This window comes from Peromyscus californicus, unplaced genomic scaffold (genome assembly GCF_007827085.1).
Source record: "Peromyscus californicus insignis strain IS unplaced genomic scaffold, ASM782708v3 Scaffold_5__1_contigs__length_169319896, whole genome shotgun sequence".
Classification (NCBI taxonomy): Eukaryota; Metazoa; Chordata; class Mammalia; order Rodentia; family Cricetidae; genus Peromyscus; species Peromyscus californicus.
Window position 1 is genome coordinate 97,998,692 of NW_026294573.1, and position 18,120 is coordinate 98,016,811.

The following is an 18,120-nucleotide window of genomic DNA, read 5'->3' on the forward strand; positions in this document are numbered from 1 at the left end:
TCTTGGGACCTCAGAAATCAGAAGTTTAGGGGTATAAAATTCATTATCTATCATTATCCATACCAGGCTGGCATTCATCTCCCAGTTGTGAACATTGACCAGTGACTGTTTTATGATTAACTGAGGGTCAAAATTTGTGCTGATGTGGTACAGACCTTTAGTCCCTTTGTAGAAGTTTAACTTGCTGTAAACAGCATGAGTTGGACTTGACTTTTTCCTGTAATTCTTGTTGAGTAGGCATGCTTGGAACAGAAACAATAGCCTGGTAGTAACAGAAACAGGGGTGCCCTTTGTGCCTTTTGGGTCATCACTATTTTTTCAAACATTAAAAAACAGAATAGAAACATCTTGTGTTCTCCTGTCATTTATAAAACAGCTTCATACTTATCATACAGTTTAACAAACTTACATTTGAGCAACCACAGTACTCAGGGGTTGCATATGAGTCACTTGTAGTCAGACAACCAGAGCAGATACTAGTGTCAGTTAATATTAAAATAAAACTCAGAGACCTTTTATGACTTGCCCAGGGTTCTAACTATAGAGACAGAGCTAGTCCTTGAACCAAGCTCTGTCTGATAAACTGGCAGCAAATCTCCATGTGAATGTCAGATTGTGAACTGGAGATACCTTGGTGTGATAACTCTGAGCCCAAGGTACACTAGGGTTGTCATTAGGGCATTAAGAATTGTCTCAAGTCAATTCCTTCCACCAAACCTACTCTTCCCTTTGAATAAAAGGGTAATGAGGAGGAGTGCCACCCTTCCCCCTAACAGTACATTATTAGGTATTGGCCCTACAAACAAATAATTTAGATTATCATCTACTACTTCCTAATCTAATGATAGGAAAGTGTTTTAGTAACTTTCCTATTGCCATGACAAAAAAATACCATGACCAAGGCAATTTATAAAGGAAAGCCTTTAATTTGGGGCCCACAGTTCTAGAGGGTTAGAGTCCACTGACCGTCACAGCAGGCAAGCATGGCAATGAATCAGTACCTGAGAGCTTGAGTCACAACCACGAGGCAGAGAGAACTAACTGCGAATGATAAGGACTTCTGAAGCCTCAAAGACAGCTCCCAGTGACATACCTCCTCCAACAAGACTACACCTTCTAATCTTTCCTAAAGTGTTCCAACAACTGTTGTCCGAGTATAAAATGTATGAGCCTATGGGGGCCATTCTCATTTAAACCACTACAGAGAGGGACAGAATTGAACTGCTTTCTGGGATTACTGTGAGGAATAAATTGCATGGTAAATGTCAAGCAATTGGCAGAATGTTTGCCAATAGACAATAATGTGTTATTACTACTGGATGAGTTTTTCCTTTTGTTTTAGTAAGGGCTTTTTTTTTTTTTTTTTTTTTTTTTTTTTGGTAACTGTCAACTTATTTGTGCCAATACCTAAACTGAAAGGGGGTTTTTATACCTTGATTTGAAAGTTACCACTCTGGTTGGTCTTTGCTCATCTGAAGATCTGAAGGCTTGATCTGAAGCTAAAAATCCTTGATGCTAGACATAATATATAAACATAATATATAAACTAGTCCCTTTCTTTGGCTGGGACTAGTAGTCTTAGAAATAATTTTCTCTAACTATGTTGCCCCTGGCTTGCCCTAGTGCCCAATTATAGTACTGGGCTAGAGCAAGAATCTGTAGTGATGTAGAGAGTAGCAACAGTGATATTGTCAGTTATACCTTCTCATAAATTAGTTCAGCAGGCACTGATTCCTCGTATCAAGGGACAGAGTCCCAAGAGCTTTCCCCAAAGGGATGCAGAAAATGGGAAGAGTGGCTAAAAGATAAAGCTGGGTGGCAATGCCTTCTTCCAGCTTGGAGCTTGGACTACTTCTGAGAAGGCTGCTTGGATGTGTAGAGGTATCTCTCTGTTCTTAGCAGTGAAGCTAGGAATAACTGCAGCAGGGACCACCATGTGACTTTAGCAAAGGCCAGAATCTCTAGTCCAGAGGGTTTTGGGAAATTTTCTCAGTGGTGTAACCCAAGTAGTCTCATAGATGGTTAAATACAAAGTTAACCCTGTGCCTCACCTGCTCTAACAAAAGTCAGAGGGAGGTTAGTTTTAAGGACAAGCATCCATTTCCCCTCTTAAAATTGTTCCCTAAAATAATCTTCTGGGACTAGAGACTAACAGAGAAAAGTGGGGGATAGTCATAGCCATTCAGAATACCCTGCAGCACCAGGAATCCACAGGACAGAGAGTCAGTCTGCTCTGAAGTTCCTTTCATTTGCCAGATTTTAGTGGATCACCAATTAGCTGGTTCAACCTCAGGGTCAGTGATCCCCCAAGACCTCCTGGGAAAGCTTCTGTTCAAGGCCACCATGGATATTTGACATCTTACCTTCATCCTGAACATCTCACATCTTATCTTCATCCATCATGAAAACTATATTTACTCAGGCAAAGGGGACCCAACAGGGCTCAGCGGAAATGGGTCAGAAGTGTCAATGGAGCCCATATAGCCTGTCTGCACATCTTAACTGTCCTGGTCACCATCCATTGAAGCCACCCACAGTTCTGTGAACAGTTGTCTGGTATTCCTTTCTAGACCTGTCACCATGGCCCACCGATTTCCAGCCCTCACCCCAGAGCAGAAGAAGGAGCTCTCAGACATTGCCCAGCGCATTGTTGCCAACGGGAAGGGCATTCTGGCTGCAGATGAATCTGTAGGTAAGTGTAAGAAAGTCATGCCACACAACAGCATACCCATACTTCTACACCCAGAAAAGGCAACTTGATAATCAGTCTCCTTCCTCTCAGAGGAAATAAAGGTTTATGTACTCATAGTTGGTGAGTATAGATCTTTAGAGCTCTAGAGTCTTAATAAGAAAAGTCTAGACCACCAAAGGAAGAAACACAGCCCTCTATATTAAGAATCCAGCCTGTAGAAGTCAGAAATTTAATAACCAAGGAGAAATCAGTAGCCATCGATTCTTTACAACTGTTTATCATGGACAGGGTATTGAGAACTTGCCCTGAAGGGAAACAGAAAATGAGCTAGATTTGGTTTGCAAAACAGAACTGGGTAGTGAGATCTGCCTTATCCCAGCTTGGACTTGCTGCTAATGAGAAGTCAGTTTAGACTAAGCCAGCCTAGTTAGGGAGACACCTGGGTTCTGGCAGGGCTTGTGACGGAGGAAATCACAGGATGGCACAGGGCAGTGCTAGAACAGTCTTGCATAGTCTACCCTAAAACAATAAGAGCTAAAGTTAAGAGCCTGTCCCATCCCTCATTCCACTGCATGGATGTCCAGTGAGATTTAGGACTGGAAAGGAGAAAGCTAGAGGGCCTTCCACATCCCACAGACCTTCCATGTCCCTGCATGGCAGCCTGTAAATTCCCCAGTCATCAGTCTTAGAGCAACTAATATTCCCTCTTTGAAGACCAAAACCCAGACAGGAACTTCAGAGATCTGAGTTTAAAGGGAAGGTGAAGTGGTCCTTGTTTTTCACCCTGATGAAGAATATTGAGTGTGCGCAAGACAACAGGATAGCACTGGCTTGCTTCTCCTCATGCTGCCTTTGGCCCATCTCTAGGCACCATGGGGAACCGCCTACAGAGGATAAAGGTGGAAAACACTGAAGAGAACCGCAGGCAGTTCCGAGAAATCCTCTTTACTGTTGACAATTCCATCAACAAGAGCATCGGGGGAGTGATCCTTTTCCATGAGACCCTCTATCAGAAGGACAGCCAGGGAAAGCTGTTCAGAAACATTCTCAAGGAGAAGGGAATTGTGGTGGGCATCAAGGTGAATACTCTCATTCCTCTTTCACCCTGCCTTCTCCTGTGCACACTCCCAGCACACTGGGCAGTCCAAGGCCCGAACTCAACAGCGCCCCTTCATTTCTTACCCTTTCCCAGTCTCGTTCCCTCATGGAGGCCTAGATCCTCTCCCAGACTGCTATTCCAGTGCTGCTCTCTTTTCAACCAGGATTTTGCGAGGAATCTAGTCTCTCTGCACCCCTATTTCTCATTTCTTAAGATGATTAGTACCTACTTCGTGCATAATACAAGGGTGAAATGAAGTTTTAAAGCAGATCCTGTCCTGTAGCTTTTCAGTTAACAGCCATTATTTTTATTAAAGTGCTTGTTCTGTCCTTTTCCTGAGTCTTCAAGAGAGCATGCAGTCAGTTCTCCAGTGAAAAGCAGCATCTGTTGAGTGCACACAACTGCAAGCACTCCTTAATCCTTCACACAAAGTGCCAAGGCAGATTTAGTTCCTGCCCTTATTCTAGAGAGTAGGAATGAAAACTGAAGCCCATGGGGTGCTGTCACTTGCTTGCACAGGCTCCCTACCTCTCTGTTACTTTGAGCCCGAGTCATATCCTTAATCTCTTTACCTCCTGTCTGAACACAGTGCCTGGAGGAGCAGATGCTCAGCAAATGTCAGGACTGACACTGTGTTCCCAGCAGGTTAGCTCCCTTCTGCTGTGAGCTGAACTATGGCCCTAGCAACTCAGATGCCTTCCTAATTTGCTTGCTTGTGAAAGGTGAGAACAGCCCCAGGAGCTTTGCTGTCTCACTCTTGTTTGACAACCTGTTCATTGTTCTTATCCACAGTTGGACCAAGGAGGTGCTCCCCTTGCAGGAACAAACAAGGAAACCACCATTCAAGGTAAGAACTTTGCCTACTGATAAGACAAAGAATGCCACGTGGGCTAGAATTGAGGGCAAGTGAAGGAGGAAAAAGGAAGAAACGTGACTATTGGTTCTAACACCAGTGAATAGACCCACATGTTTGTTTTCTTGTTTTTTTCCATCACCCCAACACTCCTTGGTGCTGGGAGATGGAGCCCAGGGGTCTTCAAACATCACTAGGCAAAAGCTCTGCCACTGAGGTACATATCCAGCCCAGACTGCCTGCCTTTATTTTCCTTCCTTCCTTCCTCCTTCCCTCCCTCCCTCCCTCCCACCCTCCCTCCCTCCTTCTTCCTTTTCTTCCTTGCTTCCTTCTCTCCTGTACTAACTACAGGTTGAACCTGGGACCTTAAGTATTCTAGGTAATCATTCCACAACTAAACTATATCCCTAATACTTTGTTGTTGTTGTTGTTTCTATGGTGTGTGCATGTGTGTGTGTGTGTGTGTGTGTGTGTGTGTGTGTGTGTGTGTGTGCGCGTGCGTGCGCACACATGTGCCTGTACCATACTATGTGTGTGGAGGTCAGAAGTTAACTTAGGAGAATCAGTTCTCTCCTTCCAGTATGTAAGTTCTTGAGCTCAAACTCAGGTCACCACTGGCAGCAAGCATCTGTATTTACTGAGCCATGTGGTCAACCTTATTTTTGTTTTTTGAGAGTCTCACTCTATAGTCCAGGCTGGCCTGGAACTCACAACAACAACACCCCCCCCCCCCCCGCCCCTGTCTCAGTCTACAGAGTACTGCATTATGAGAATAAGCTAGAATACCCAGCTTTATGTGGTACTTGGTATCAAACCCAAGGCTTTGCACACACAGAGCAAGCACCCGATCACTGAGCTGCATCCAGAACACATCAGTCCTACTTCTTCCGTTTAATAACTTCATGGCCTTGGGCCAATTTTTAGTCCTATCACAATGAAATGGGTTACAGTACCTACTTTGCACAACAGTTATAGGGACTATTTTAGACAATGTACATATAGTGCTTACCACAGTATGTTGCCTAAAACAGACGCACTGCATCTGCGACCACTATTTTTACAGAAAATTCCAGGAGCAGTAGAGAGGAAAAGCCTCTGGTTTGGGGGTCAGTTTGAATCGTTGTTCCAAAACATGCTATTATACAGATCTTTTTGAAAGCTGTTCACTGTCTAAGAAGTTAGCTGCACCATCAGGTTAGCTCAGCAGAATTTGAATCTCAGCTGTCACTTTTCACAAGTTCAAAATTTAAATGGTCAAGACATTTAAACACCAGCAGCCCCAATTTCCACATTTATGAGGATTGTTTTTGACTATGAGTTCCCAGGTTTTTCTTAGAGTATATCAAATAGGTATATCAAAACTGAGGTTATTAAATCTAGGTCTTTTGGCTCTGTACTGTGATCAATGTTTATTTGCTTGGGTATTCTCAGTTCTCAAAGATAAACCACTGAAAAATTCCTTCACTTTATCAGGGGCCTCATGGACCAGGTACAGGGTACAAAACCTTTTTTTTTTTGTTTTCCTATTGTGACTTGCAGGGCTTGATGGTCTCTCCGAACGCTGTGCTCAGTATAAGAAAGATGGTGTTGACTTTGGGAAGTGGCGCGCTGTGTTGAGGATTGCTGACCAGTGTCCCTCCAGCCTTGCTATCCAAGAAAACGCCAATGCTCTGGCTCGCTATGCCAGCATCTGTCAGCAGGTGCTCTCCTTTCACCATGAGCTGAAAAGTAGACTATTCCTTTCCTCAGAGCCTCTTTCAATTTCACTATAATCAAGCACAATCTTTCTTCTCCCCTTACTAATGGATATAAATATATATTAGTATATTATATATCATATTTTATTACCTTAACTATAGCCACATGTACAGGGAGAACTCTGGTTCCACAAGCCAGTAGGAGTCCTATTAAACTATGACTTCAGGATCAATGCTATCAACGGCTGCCCTCCTCTGTTGTTCCATAAGCCAAATCTTAAAAATAATCAGGCTCCAGAGCAGTGGCTCTCAACCTTCCTTGTGCTGCAACCCTTTAATACAGTTTCTCATGTGTGTTGACCCCCAACTATATTACTTCATTGCTACTTCATACTGTAATTTTGCTACTATTATGAATTGTAATGTAATCAATATCTGATATGCAACCCCAAAGGGGTCATGACCCACCAGTTGAGAAACCCTGCTCTAGAGTCAGGGAATCTGCTTGTTTATACTCCATAATGCCCAAGTGATACTCGTCTTAAATCCCTAGCTAGAGGGTGAGCCAAACTTGGACAGAGGCTCAATTCAACCTATTTCTTCTAGGATGGTGCCTGGATGCAAACATTTCCAGGCGACATGTGCTGAAGTATCTCTGGGTTAGAGCTAAATTTGATTTGTAACTTGTGGGTATTTTGTTCAGATTACTAAAGCTGTGGTTACCTGGACATTCCCAGTGAGAACTGTAAACTCTCCTTCAATTCCTTAATTCATACTAGAGAGTATTTCTGGCTATTAAACTTGGCTGTCTTAAAAGGATGGTCACCCGTTTCTTAGAGAGCTAGAATGGTCTATAGTTAGAAGAAGATAAATAAACGAAAGGTTTGCATTTTTAAACCCATTCCAGAAAAGCTTTTCTTTAACTTCCCTTCTGTGTGGATACGTCTACACCACAGTGCTCACTAGACACTCCATGTTTCCTTTGATCACCTTCAGCTAAATTGTATAGCACCTCTTCCTAATGCCTTCCTTCTCTACCAGCCACATCTGTTGGCTGCTCCCCGGCAGAGGACCACAGTGAGCATCCCCCATTTTTGTGCCTCCTCCACTTCCTTTTCCAGAACGGGCTGGTACCCATCGTCGAGCCAGAGGTGCTGCCTGATGGAGACCACGACTTAGAGCACTGCCAGTATGTTTCCGAGAAGGTGGGTTTGAAACATGAAGTTCTCTAGTCCAGTTAATTTTTTCTTAAAGAAAAAGCTTTTACTTAAACATCGCTGAATTTCAGAAATAACCTTTACTTTAGTGTCATTATATAGTTTGGGAAAGGTAAAGAGGTGCCTATCAGCCCTTTAACTTTAGTGTATAGTATCTTGTAGTAACAAGATTTGGAATTTACGGTCCTTTTGCTTACTGTAGGACCTGGGGCAAAGCATATTGCCTCTTTTGGACCTCAATTCTATGTGTACATTATCTTAAAATAAAAGGTTCACATGATAAATTATGAATCATACTGTTCATATGGGATTTTCTAAACCAGTCATAGTAGTTCTGAAAGATGGTGATTTTCTTCATAAATCATAAGAAAGGATGACAGATATAATATTGCCTAACCTGGATTTCTCCACTTGTAAAAGGAATTGTGTTGTCTGAAATAGCATGCGAAAGAACCGTTTTTAAAATGTATGTTATTATTATCATTAAGATTCCACAGAAAAATGGAATAGTACAGATGTCACAAACTATTGAATCAAGGCAGTCTCAAATGATGTCATTGATCAAGGAAATGGGAAGAAAGAATGAGGATTCTCCAGGAAACAGAGCCATGATAGCAGTTCATGCAGAGGAACAGCTAGTGGTAGAGATGGTCCAATATAGTTAGGCTCAATGATATGCTTTGCAAATACGTGGCCCAGAGGATACTTGGAGGTCTCAGAAGCTTTCACCAAGAGACACATGGAGATTACTTTATCTTGCACCCTTGTAATTCAGAAGCGCCGGGGTCAAGTGATTCTAGAATTTATTCCAAATTTCATCTATTTGGCCCCCTTGTTTTTCAGGTCCTGGCTGCTGTCTACAAGGCCCTCAATGATCATCATGTTTACCTTGAAGGCACCCTGCTAAAACCAAACATGGTGACTGCTGGACATGCCTGCACCAAGAAGTATACACCAGAGCAAGTGGCTATGGCCACTGTCACCGCTCTCCACCGCACTGTTCCTGCAGCTGTTCCTGGTAATGCCTTATTTCTCCTTGGACTTACGGTCTTAGCTCATATCTTTTGGAAGAGAGCCACAAACATGTGTATTTGTGTGGAGCCTGTTTGGATCCTTGAAACAAGATATCATCTTCTACCTCACAGGCATCCAGTAGTTTATCATCTACTGTGTGATGACAAGTATCTTCAGTCTATCGGAAGGCTCACATATGTATATTTACTCAACATTTCACCACACTCCTTATTAAAGCCCTTCTCTTCTTAGCCCAACTAGCCTTAGCAAGGGCAAACTGCCTTCCACAGAAATCCAGTGGAAGATTAAGACATTATATTTCTTTTAGGCCTATTGCTTGTTTTGGTTTTGCTTGTTTTGTTTTGTTTGTTGTTTTTTGTTTTTTCCGAACTGGGACTAATGTAGTAGAATGGCTTCTCTCATTCCAGGTATCTGCTTTTTGTCTGGAGGCATGAGTGAGGAGGATGCTACACTCAACCTCAATGCTATCAACCGTTGCCCTCTGCCAAAGCCCTGGAAACTGAGTTTCTCATATGGAAGAGCACTCCAGGCTAGTGCACTGGCTGCCTGGGGTGGCAAGGCTGAAAACAAGAAGGCAACTCAGGAAGCTTTCATGAAGCGAGCCCTGGTAAGAAGTTGCTCGCTTTTATCTTCTTCATAGAGTTGATATGTGGGACCTTACTGTCTTTCTTGGAGAAGCATGATTCCCTACAGTCCATGAATGCTCCTACAGATAGTGTTTATTAAGTGTTAAAAATGTGATATAACAGCTAAATAGGAAGGTTGGGGTTAGAAAGGGTTTTGATTTTCTCTCCTAGTCAGAGAGTTGACGATAGAAGATAGAAAAGGCATTATCAATCAAGGCACTTCAGAGGGAAGGTTGGAGGATCAAGGCCTGAACTTGAGATGCCTTTCATTTGGAAATATGAGCAAGAAAGGATGTGGTGAAAATCAGCAGTTATATAGTAGGATGAACCAAGGATTCCAGAAACAAATACAGGAGTTTCAAGGAGTCAATGTAACATACTACAGAGGAATTAAATCAAAGGTCCTGAGATTAGCATTGAAGAGCATACCAGGGACCCTCAACAAAAAAGTTCCAACCAAGAAGGGAAAGGCGCCCATTTGAGAATTTTGTTAGAAATTTTAACATGTAGTACTAACTGGACTCAGTGGGTTATTAACAAAAACTGAAAAGGGCAGGACATGAAGCACAGAGGCGAAGTGTTGGGAATTCCTGGAGGAAGTAGGAAAGAGAAGTTGAGGTTTATATATATATATATATATATATATATATATATATATATATATATATATATATATATATATATACACATGTATGAAATTGTCAAAGAATAAATAAAAGATATTCTATTTAAAAACAAAAGAGTACTGTTGGGAAAAGACCCAGAAAGGTGTTCAGGGGAAACAAGAGCCAAAATAATTTTTAGTCTACTAGTAAATATTAGGTTTAAAATATGCTCGATGAGGCAAGTACCGGGGAGAACAAGTCAGACACAGGCACTGTTCTCAGGGAATTTGGAGTTTAAAGAACTAGGAGAGAGGATGGTATGAATAAATGTAAAGTAAAAGGAGCCTGAGGCAAGAGGGAGATTGGGGAGTGAGGGTCACTGAAGGTAGAAGGACCAAGAGGATACCAGATTGTAAGAGACTGTTATTGGTCTCAGAAAGACACGAAGGAGGGAAGCGATGGGCAATACGCCACACAAACCTCAAATGATAACAAGGAAGAAGACAGAAGGAGGTGGTACCAACAGCAATATTCAGCAGCATTGTTAGAAAGAGTTAAAATAATCAAATGGACGTGTAGGTGGTTTCAAATGAGCAGCAGAGAATATCCAGCCAGGGGCTGTGGTTCCTTAATTCAGTATCTTCTCTTACGTTTGTTTTTTAGGCCAACTGCCAGGCAGCCCAAGGACAGTATGTTCACACGGGCTCTTCAGGTGCTGCGGCCACCCAGTCACTCTTCACAGCCTCCTACACCTACTAGATCCTGTCACCCACCAGCCAGCCTCCAGCTCTCCTAAGTATTTTGGTTGGAGAGCTGAGAGGCTTCGTCAGTCAACCCTGGGGATTAGATAAAGTTTGATTGAACTGCTTAAAACACAATATACGTGAATCACACACACAGGAGAAAAGCTGAATCAGCTGTTGAAACACGAGTATGAGCATGTCACACAATAGTCTCTGAATACCTCCAGTTCCCCATGTTCCAGAACACACCCCCGAGAAAGAACAGGCTTTAAAGGAAAGCCAGTCCCCCATGCACACAGCAACTGCTGAGGAAAGCGGCTCAGAAGCTAGGGGGGGAGAAGGGCATTTTAACAAACATACTTACCAGGGGTTGGTTGTGAAGGATGCACAGCAATGGGAAAGGAAATAAAACATGTATAAACCTTCCGTTGGTACTGCTCATTTCTCTACTCTTGTTGGTAGACTCTGCATTTCACTGTCTTTGACTATGCTAGACATGACTGGCACTAATAGTCAGGAGCCTCAGATTTGGGTATTCACTGAAGTCAAGTGGCTGATCTTTCCTGTTTGCTGAACGACACTAGAAACTCCATTAAATTAAATAAAAATTATTTTGGTGATTCCAGTGTGCAGCCATGCTTGAGAACAGCCAGTCCAGACTTCTAGTTTGAGGATATTTGAAAATACTAAGCTGCAACAGAGAAGCATCTTTCACAACCTGCGGAGTGCAAGGAGTGACTTGATGTACCTTCTGGCTTGGCATTCCTCTTCAAGTACCCAGGTTGTGTGACACAGAACTACATTTTCCTCTCAAAGTCATGTGTTTCCTAGGTGTGCAATAAATAATAGTCACATAATTTTAGTTTTGGGCTGTCAATGTTCAGACCTAGTTTTCAAAAAAAAAGTTTTAAGAAAATCACAATCACAAGAGAATTTAAACACTGAAATTTTGGAAAATACAGGAAGAATGATTTATCTGATGGGAGTTGAGATATATAATGAGTGGAGAAGAGAAAAAAGTAAAGATAATTAGGAATACTACACTTAGAGGCTTAATATTATTTACAAACTTTATGCCCTTAGCAGGCTTCTTTCTAGCTAGCTCTTTCATCTTAAATTAACCCATTTCTATTAATCTATGTTCTGCCATGTGGCCGTGGCATCACCGGTCTGCTGGCATCTTGCTTCTCCTTGGGTGGCGGCTAAGCATCTCTCCCTCCTCTCCTTTCTTTTCTCCATATATCTTCTTAGATTTCCCACCTGCCTCTAAGCTGCCTTGCCATAGGCTAATGCAGCTTTATTTATCAACCAATCAGAGCAACAATTATCCACAGCATAGAGAAAGACATCCCACAGCACAGATGTGTTAAGAAGTAATGTTTTAAATTATGAAGAAACTAGACACAGTTAAAATACATATCTATAATTAAAATATAGGAGGTAGCAAACTAAATTTCTTGACTAATATAAAGACAAATGTACTACATTAAGTAAATTAAGAAATAGAGGCAAAATAAACATAATTTTGAGGAATAAGAGAATTCATCCAAGGGGACTTCTTCTAAGAAGACCTGGGAGTGAAGAAGAGGAAGGTGAACTTTATTATGTGCCATCTACATTTGAATATTTGTTTCCATGTACTTGTCAGTACTTTCCTAGAAGCAACTCTATTCATCTAAGTAATTCAAAACTTACCTTAATTATAAATCTAAGTCATGCCGGGCGGTGGTGGCGCACGCCTTTAATCCCAGCACTCGGGAGGCAGAGCCAGGAGGATCTCTGTGAGTTCGAGGCCAACCTGGACTACCAAGTGAGTTCCAGGAAAGGCGCAAAGCTACACAGAGAAACCCTGTCTCGAAAAACCAAAAAAAAAAAAAAAAAAAAACTAAGTCATTTAGCAAAGGGCTTCTGTTTTACTCATAAAGCCTGGAGCACTTATATTACTTGCCAAGGGCCACACAGATACTTTAATGCTGAGTAATTTGGCTTCAGCTCTATAATGAACACAGAGCCAGAAAGGAAGGTCATGGTAAAGTTGCTGGGAGTGTTCAATAACTCTTCCATTGCTGTAGACCAGCATTTCTTACTGCATTCATTCATTTTAGGCAATAAGCAAAACCTTATGCTCTGTAGCATGAGAATTTGAGGCAAAAATTATAATTTCTGCAGCACTGGCCTTGAATAAACTTCTCTTTGAGTTTGTCTCAGTAGAGCAAGTGAGGAGTACAGACCTCAGATTCTAGACTTTTTCCAATCTGTGAAAACACAGTAGGTTACTAATGAAGTTCTAGGTATGCAAGGACATGCCTCACGGGAGGATATCAAGAAGGCACACTGAAAAATGACACTAGGGTAGTATCTAGATAAAAATTCAGAGAATAAATAAGCAGAAAGAAAATTCAAACAAGTAGTATTGGTTTAACTATTAAGGCAACTCCACATAGTTAAAAGGGAGGTTTATTTTGTGGGGTAACTTACAAGTGAAGGGATAGGTAACAGGGTCTGGGAAAGGTGAAGTGCAGTCCAGCTGTGTTCTCTGGAGAACTCTGCTCTGTCTACCACCAGCGTCCAGGATCCAGGAACCAAGAGGGCCAGCCCATCTGGATCTCAGGTCTTCAGGGGTCCTCTCTCGAAGCCTCAATGGGGGTGATATTTTCAGGTCAAAGCTGAACTGGCTACCCACTACAAAGTAGCTAAGGTGTTATCAAATCTGGGACAAAGTATGACAAAGAATTAAATGGTAGGGGAGAAGATAGAAGTCACATTGGTAGTCCATCTGAATTTGGATTTATATCCCAGGAACCAGGTGATGTCTTCAATATTTTTTTTTTTTTAAGAAGGGACTGCTTTTCATTCAACTTCTTTGCATAAGAACTGTCAAATGTTTCTGCTGTCCTTTTCACAGGTTAGAATTTGCAACTTGGAACATTACAATAGTACAGGGTTCAATGTAGTAAGAAGGAACTTTATTCCTTCCATGTGCCACACTGTCTTAAAAGCTTGTAGGTAGCACCTTGTGTGACAGATCTCTTCTTGCCTAATAATTATCTGAATCTATGTTAGAAACAAGCCTTTTAGATGCCATTAATGGTTAAGCATGGACTTATTATAATCAACCAGGGCTTTATCTTTGGTCAAGATTAATTTACATTTTTCTGGGGGAAAGGATTTTTATACAGTACTTTCCTTAACTACTACTGTCTGATACACTTTTTGTACTGAAGGGCTATACTTCTCATTGAAGTATTATTTACATCAATTTCCTGAATCCTGTGTAACATGAAGAGAACTATTACATGTCTTTAAACCAGTCCCTATTGTCTCTCTGATCACCAAATAAATATATTAATAGATACTGAAATAAAATCTGAATATAAACATAGAAAGTAACTAAGAGAAATTTTGTCTTTAGGGAAAATGATACCTGTGGTGATATATTGTGCATGAAATAAAGCTTGCCTGAGGATCAGAGGACAGAGCCAGACACTAGATTAAACATAGAAGTCAGGCAGTGGTGGCACACACCTTTAATCCCAGTACTTGGGAGTCCCACACCTTTAATCCCAGCACTTGAGATCTCATGCCTTTGCTACCAGTATTTGGAAAGCACACACGCCATTAATCCAAGCACTAGGAAGGAAGTGAAATGGCTGGATGGAGAAAGGCATATAAGGGGCGAGGAGACAGGAACTAGTGCCTTTTTGGCTGAGGACTCAGAGGCATTCAGTCAAAGGATTCATGGAGACAGGATCTCGCCTTCCAGTCGACCTGAGGATTCAGTACTGGTGAGAAGTTTCTCTAGTGGCTTGTTCCTTTGTCTCTCTGATTTTTCAGCATTTACCCTAATATTTGGCTCCAGGTTTTTATTATAAGACCATTTTAGACTTCAAACAACAGATACCTGCATGCCAAAGAAGCTTAAGCAGTAAAGAAAGCTCAGAAGCCACTGACCGGGAGTTAGTAAGTAGGGAGGAGATGCCAACTAGGGACTTGGTATAATATAGGAGGTGACGACATTTAAGTGATGTACAGAAGTTGTAATTATGGGATGGAAACTAAAAGACCTTCAAAGAGAAGGGGAACCATTAACAATCTAAAGACATATCTTCTTGTGAGAGAACGCTGTTTCAAATATGAGCCTACATTATGCTTTTCAAAACTGAGATACTGAGATGATTTTTAATAATCATAATGTGTGTGACAATGAGAATAGAAGCCTTCAAACACTTACAGACATCATGGGGAAGACATTAAGCCAAGCCAAAAGTGGACTGCAGGTTCACCTGATTTAGCTTTTTAGGGGTCTCCCAGCAAGAGGAGCAAACTGAGTTCCAGTACCCTAATTAGTCATTCAAGGTCTCAAATCCAGTTAGTGAGACTTATGCTACTACACTTTGGAAACTCCTCTTCAAAGGATTTTAAATTTAGTGTATAAGCTAGTTTTATGTCAACTTGGCATGAGCTGGAGTCATTTGAGAAGAGGGAAGGAACCTCAATTGAGAAAATGACTCCATCAGATTAGCCTATGGGCAAGTCTGTGGGACATTTTCTTAATTAGTGGGGAGGGCCCAACTCACTATGAGTGGTGCCACCCCTGGGCAGGTGGTCCTAGGTGCTAAAAGCAGGCTGAGCAAGCTATGGGGAGCAAGCCAATATGCTGCATTCCTCCATGACCTCTGCTTCAGTTCCTGCCTCCAGCTTCCTGCTTGAGTTCCTGTCCTGACTTCCTGTCACGATGGAGTGTAAGATGTAAGATGAAAGAAACCCTTTCCTCCCCAAGTTGTTTATGGTCATGCTGTTTTATCACAGCAACAGACACCCTAACTACACTCAAAATCTGTATTTACCACTAGCTGTGGGCCCATGGACACATTATACTTTGTGGCTTGGTGTCATCTATAAATTATATATATATATATATATATATATATATATATATATATATATATATATATATATATTCATGTATTGTTGAGAGAATAAACATGTCAGTACATCTCAACAATAGGCTCACAATCCATTATTCACAGTTGTAAAATCAAAAATGTTCTGAAAACCTTGAGTTTTCATATAAGTTTGCAGGAAATTATTTGGCAGCAAAATGGACCTAAGACTGTCATTGGTACAATAAAGTTATTACTGTGTTCGAGGCACTGCCACGGCCCTGTGGAGAATTATGTAATAAACGGTATTAGCATTACATTTTCTCCATAGAGTCTGAAAACAATCTGATTTCGGTAACACGTGGTCTCAAGGAATTAGGATAAAGAATTATAGACTTGTCGCTAGAATAGATTAGCTTATCTAAGCTTTCAGTGAAAACACACTTTGCATTAAGGTTTTTTTAAGACATTGAGAGGAGTTCTAAGAAGCCTCATCATTAGTTGAGACCTTGACCTAGGAACCATTGGTGTAAAATAAACTGGGAAGGTGTAGGGCAGATGCAGTTTAATGAGTAGGCTCATTTAAAACATTATTTTGTGTTGAGAATATGTGGCTGCCAAGTGACAATGTGGAAGTCAGAGGACAAAGTGCAGGTGTTCTCTCCATCAGGAAGTCACACTTTGGGAGAAAAGGCCTTTCTTCATTTGCTAAGCCATCTCACAGGCTGAATTAGTTTTAAAGGACATACTGTTTTGAAATTTCTAACTGTATAGTGACAATGTAACAACAGGATGTACAGATATATTATCATACCTATACAGTCTCAACATTTATATGAACACACACAATATTTGAGGCCAGGACACTTGAAAATGAATTTTAGAATGGGTGGTTCTGATGGCTGTTTTTTGGTTGTCAACTTGACTATATCTGGCATGAACTGCAATCCAGAAATGGAGGGCACACTTGTGATCCAGATCTTGAGGCAGGAAGACAACAAGTCTTTTGATCTGGATCTTGAGACTGGACAACACAGGCTTTTGATCCAGATATTGAGGTGGGATGACACACACTTTTAATCCGGATCTTGATGTAGGAAGGCACATCTTTAATCTGGGCCACACTTTCTGCTGGAATCCTGTATAAGGACAAAGGAAGAAGGAAGCATTTGTTCATTCTTCACCTGCTTGTCAGAATATCAATTCCTTCTCTGGCATTGGAGCCTACTCCTTCAGGATTCCAGCATCTACAGAAGACCAGCTGAGACACCCAGCCTCATAGGACTGAGCAACTACTAGATTCTTGGACTTTCCAGTCACAGCTAGCCATTGTTGGACTGCAGCCTGTAAGTCATCCCCATATATATATATATATATATATATATATATATATATATATATATATATATATATATATATATATATATATATATATATATATATGGGGGGGGTTCATTTCATAAGTTCTGTGGCTCTAGAGAACAGACTTTGGTACCAGGTGTCGGGTAATGCTGTGACAGACCTGACAATGTCTTGGGAGGATTGTGGAAAGACTTTGGAACTTTAGGCTAAAAAAACCATTGAGTGTTAAGTGGGATGTTATTTAGGAGCTTGGGAGATAAGAATCTTGAGAGCAGTGCAGAGGATGGAGGCCTGGCTTGTGAAGTTTCAAAGGGAAGTTTAAAGACTATCTGGGCTATTTGGTATTTTGAATTAAAATTCTGTGACTCTGGTTAGCTGGGACTGAAGAATCAGCTATGATTAACAAGATACCAAAACTACTAAAGCATAACTTTGCTTTGCTGGAATACTTGATGCTGGTCAGCTGGAGCTAAGAAATTAGTGGTGATTAAGAGGAGACTTTCAGCATCATTGAGGTGAAATCTTCTGGGAAGTGTTTCCTGAGAACGGAGAGAAGCTGTGTTCCAGAGGTGGCTAAGGTTGTACCTTGTGCTGGCAGCTGGACTTGGTAATGTATAAGAGTCACCCAGGTGGTACTGGTTTTAAAGGCAAGAAGGCGTCATGGAGAGCAGCTGAGGCTTGACACCGTGAGAGGAGAACAGGAAAGGCCATTGGTGAAGCTGCAGCTTCAGTAGCAGTTGAAGGCCCAGGACTGAAGAGGCCATGCAAAGGAAGTTGAGAGTTGGCACCATGAATAGAGCATATGAGAGACTATTGGTGAAAATGCAGCCCAGTTGCAGTAAAGGACTCCAGTGTTTTAGAGATGCCGGTACCATGGGAGGACCAATAATAGTAGCAACAGTGGCGTGGAGCCAGTCAGAGCCTAGAAGACAAACTGTGCTGCAGAGGGCAGGCCAGAGAAGCAACCAAATCCTTTGGAGGAGTCTAGAAGATCGTGAGTGAACCCCAGAGAGCTGGACATTGAGTTATTAATACTGTTGGAATTTGGTTTTGCTTGGTTCACATTGTGACTGTGCCCTGATTTCTCCCTCTTGAAGTAAGAATGTATTTTACTGGAGCCCACAGTTGAGATACTTTGGATTTTAAAAGAGATTGGATATTTTAAAGGGATGAAAATTTGATGTGTTTGAATTTGTAAAGACTGTGGGACTTTTAAATTTATGTATCCTGTTTATGTGAGATCTTGGGGATGAATTAAGAAAGGAAAGGTTGTTGCTTAATACTGATGTGCTTGTGTGTCAAGTTGAC

At 41.4% G+C, this 18,120-nt stretch overlaps 1 protein-coding gene and 1 long non-coding RNA gene across 2 annotated transcripts; one reads left to right on the forward strand and one right to left on the reverse strand.

The window, feature by feature from the left end:
* The first annotated feature begins 2,574 nt into the window (after positions 1 to 2,574).
* On the forward strand, positions 2,575 to 10,993 carry Aldob (aldolase, fructose-bisphosphate B). The gene is made up of 8 exons (XM_052717325.1): positions 2,575 to 2,692; positions 3,560 to 3,771; positions 4,584 to 4,638; positions 6,184 to 6,344; positions 7,463 to 7,546; positions 8,402 to 8,576; positions 9,001 to 9,200; positions 10,488 to 10,993. Exons 1-8 carry the CDS (start codon positions 2,581 to 2,583, stop codon positions 10,581 to 10,583), a joined length of 1,095 nt encoding a protein of 364 aa, XP_052573285.1. The 5' UTR covers positions 2,575 to 2,580; the 3' UTR covers positions 10,584 to 10,993.
* A 2,014-nt stretch (positions 10,994 to 13,007) lies between these two features.
* Positions 13,008 to 16,787, reverse strand: LOC128096761 (uncharacterized). Its single transcript, XR_008213740.1, has 2 exons — positions 14,123 to 16,787; positions 13,008 to 14,092 (listed from the first exon to the last, which is right to left on the reverse strand). It is a non-coding gene; the product is annotated as an uncharacterized LOC128096761 (long non-coding RNA).
* Between the last annotated feature and the right edge of the window lie 1,333 nt (positions 16,788 to 18,120).

Bases quoted from the DNA above. Each gene is read 5' to 3' on its own strand.
- Aldob (XM_052717325.1), top strand. From the start codon at position 2,581: ATGGCCCACCGATTTCCAGCCCTCACCCCAGAGCAGAAGAAGGAGCTC. The intron at 7,547-8,401 runs GTGGGTTTGAAA...CTTGTTTTTCAG, and splicing joins GCCAGTATGTTTCCGAGAAG to GTCCTGGCTGCTGTCTACAA. The intron at 9,201-10,487 runs GTAAGAAGTTGC...TTTGTTTTTTAG, and splicing joins CTTTCATGAAGCGAGCCCTG to GCCAACTGCCAGGCAGCCCA.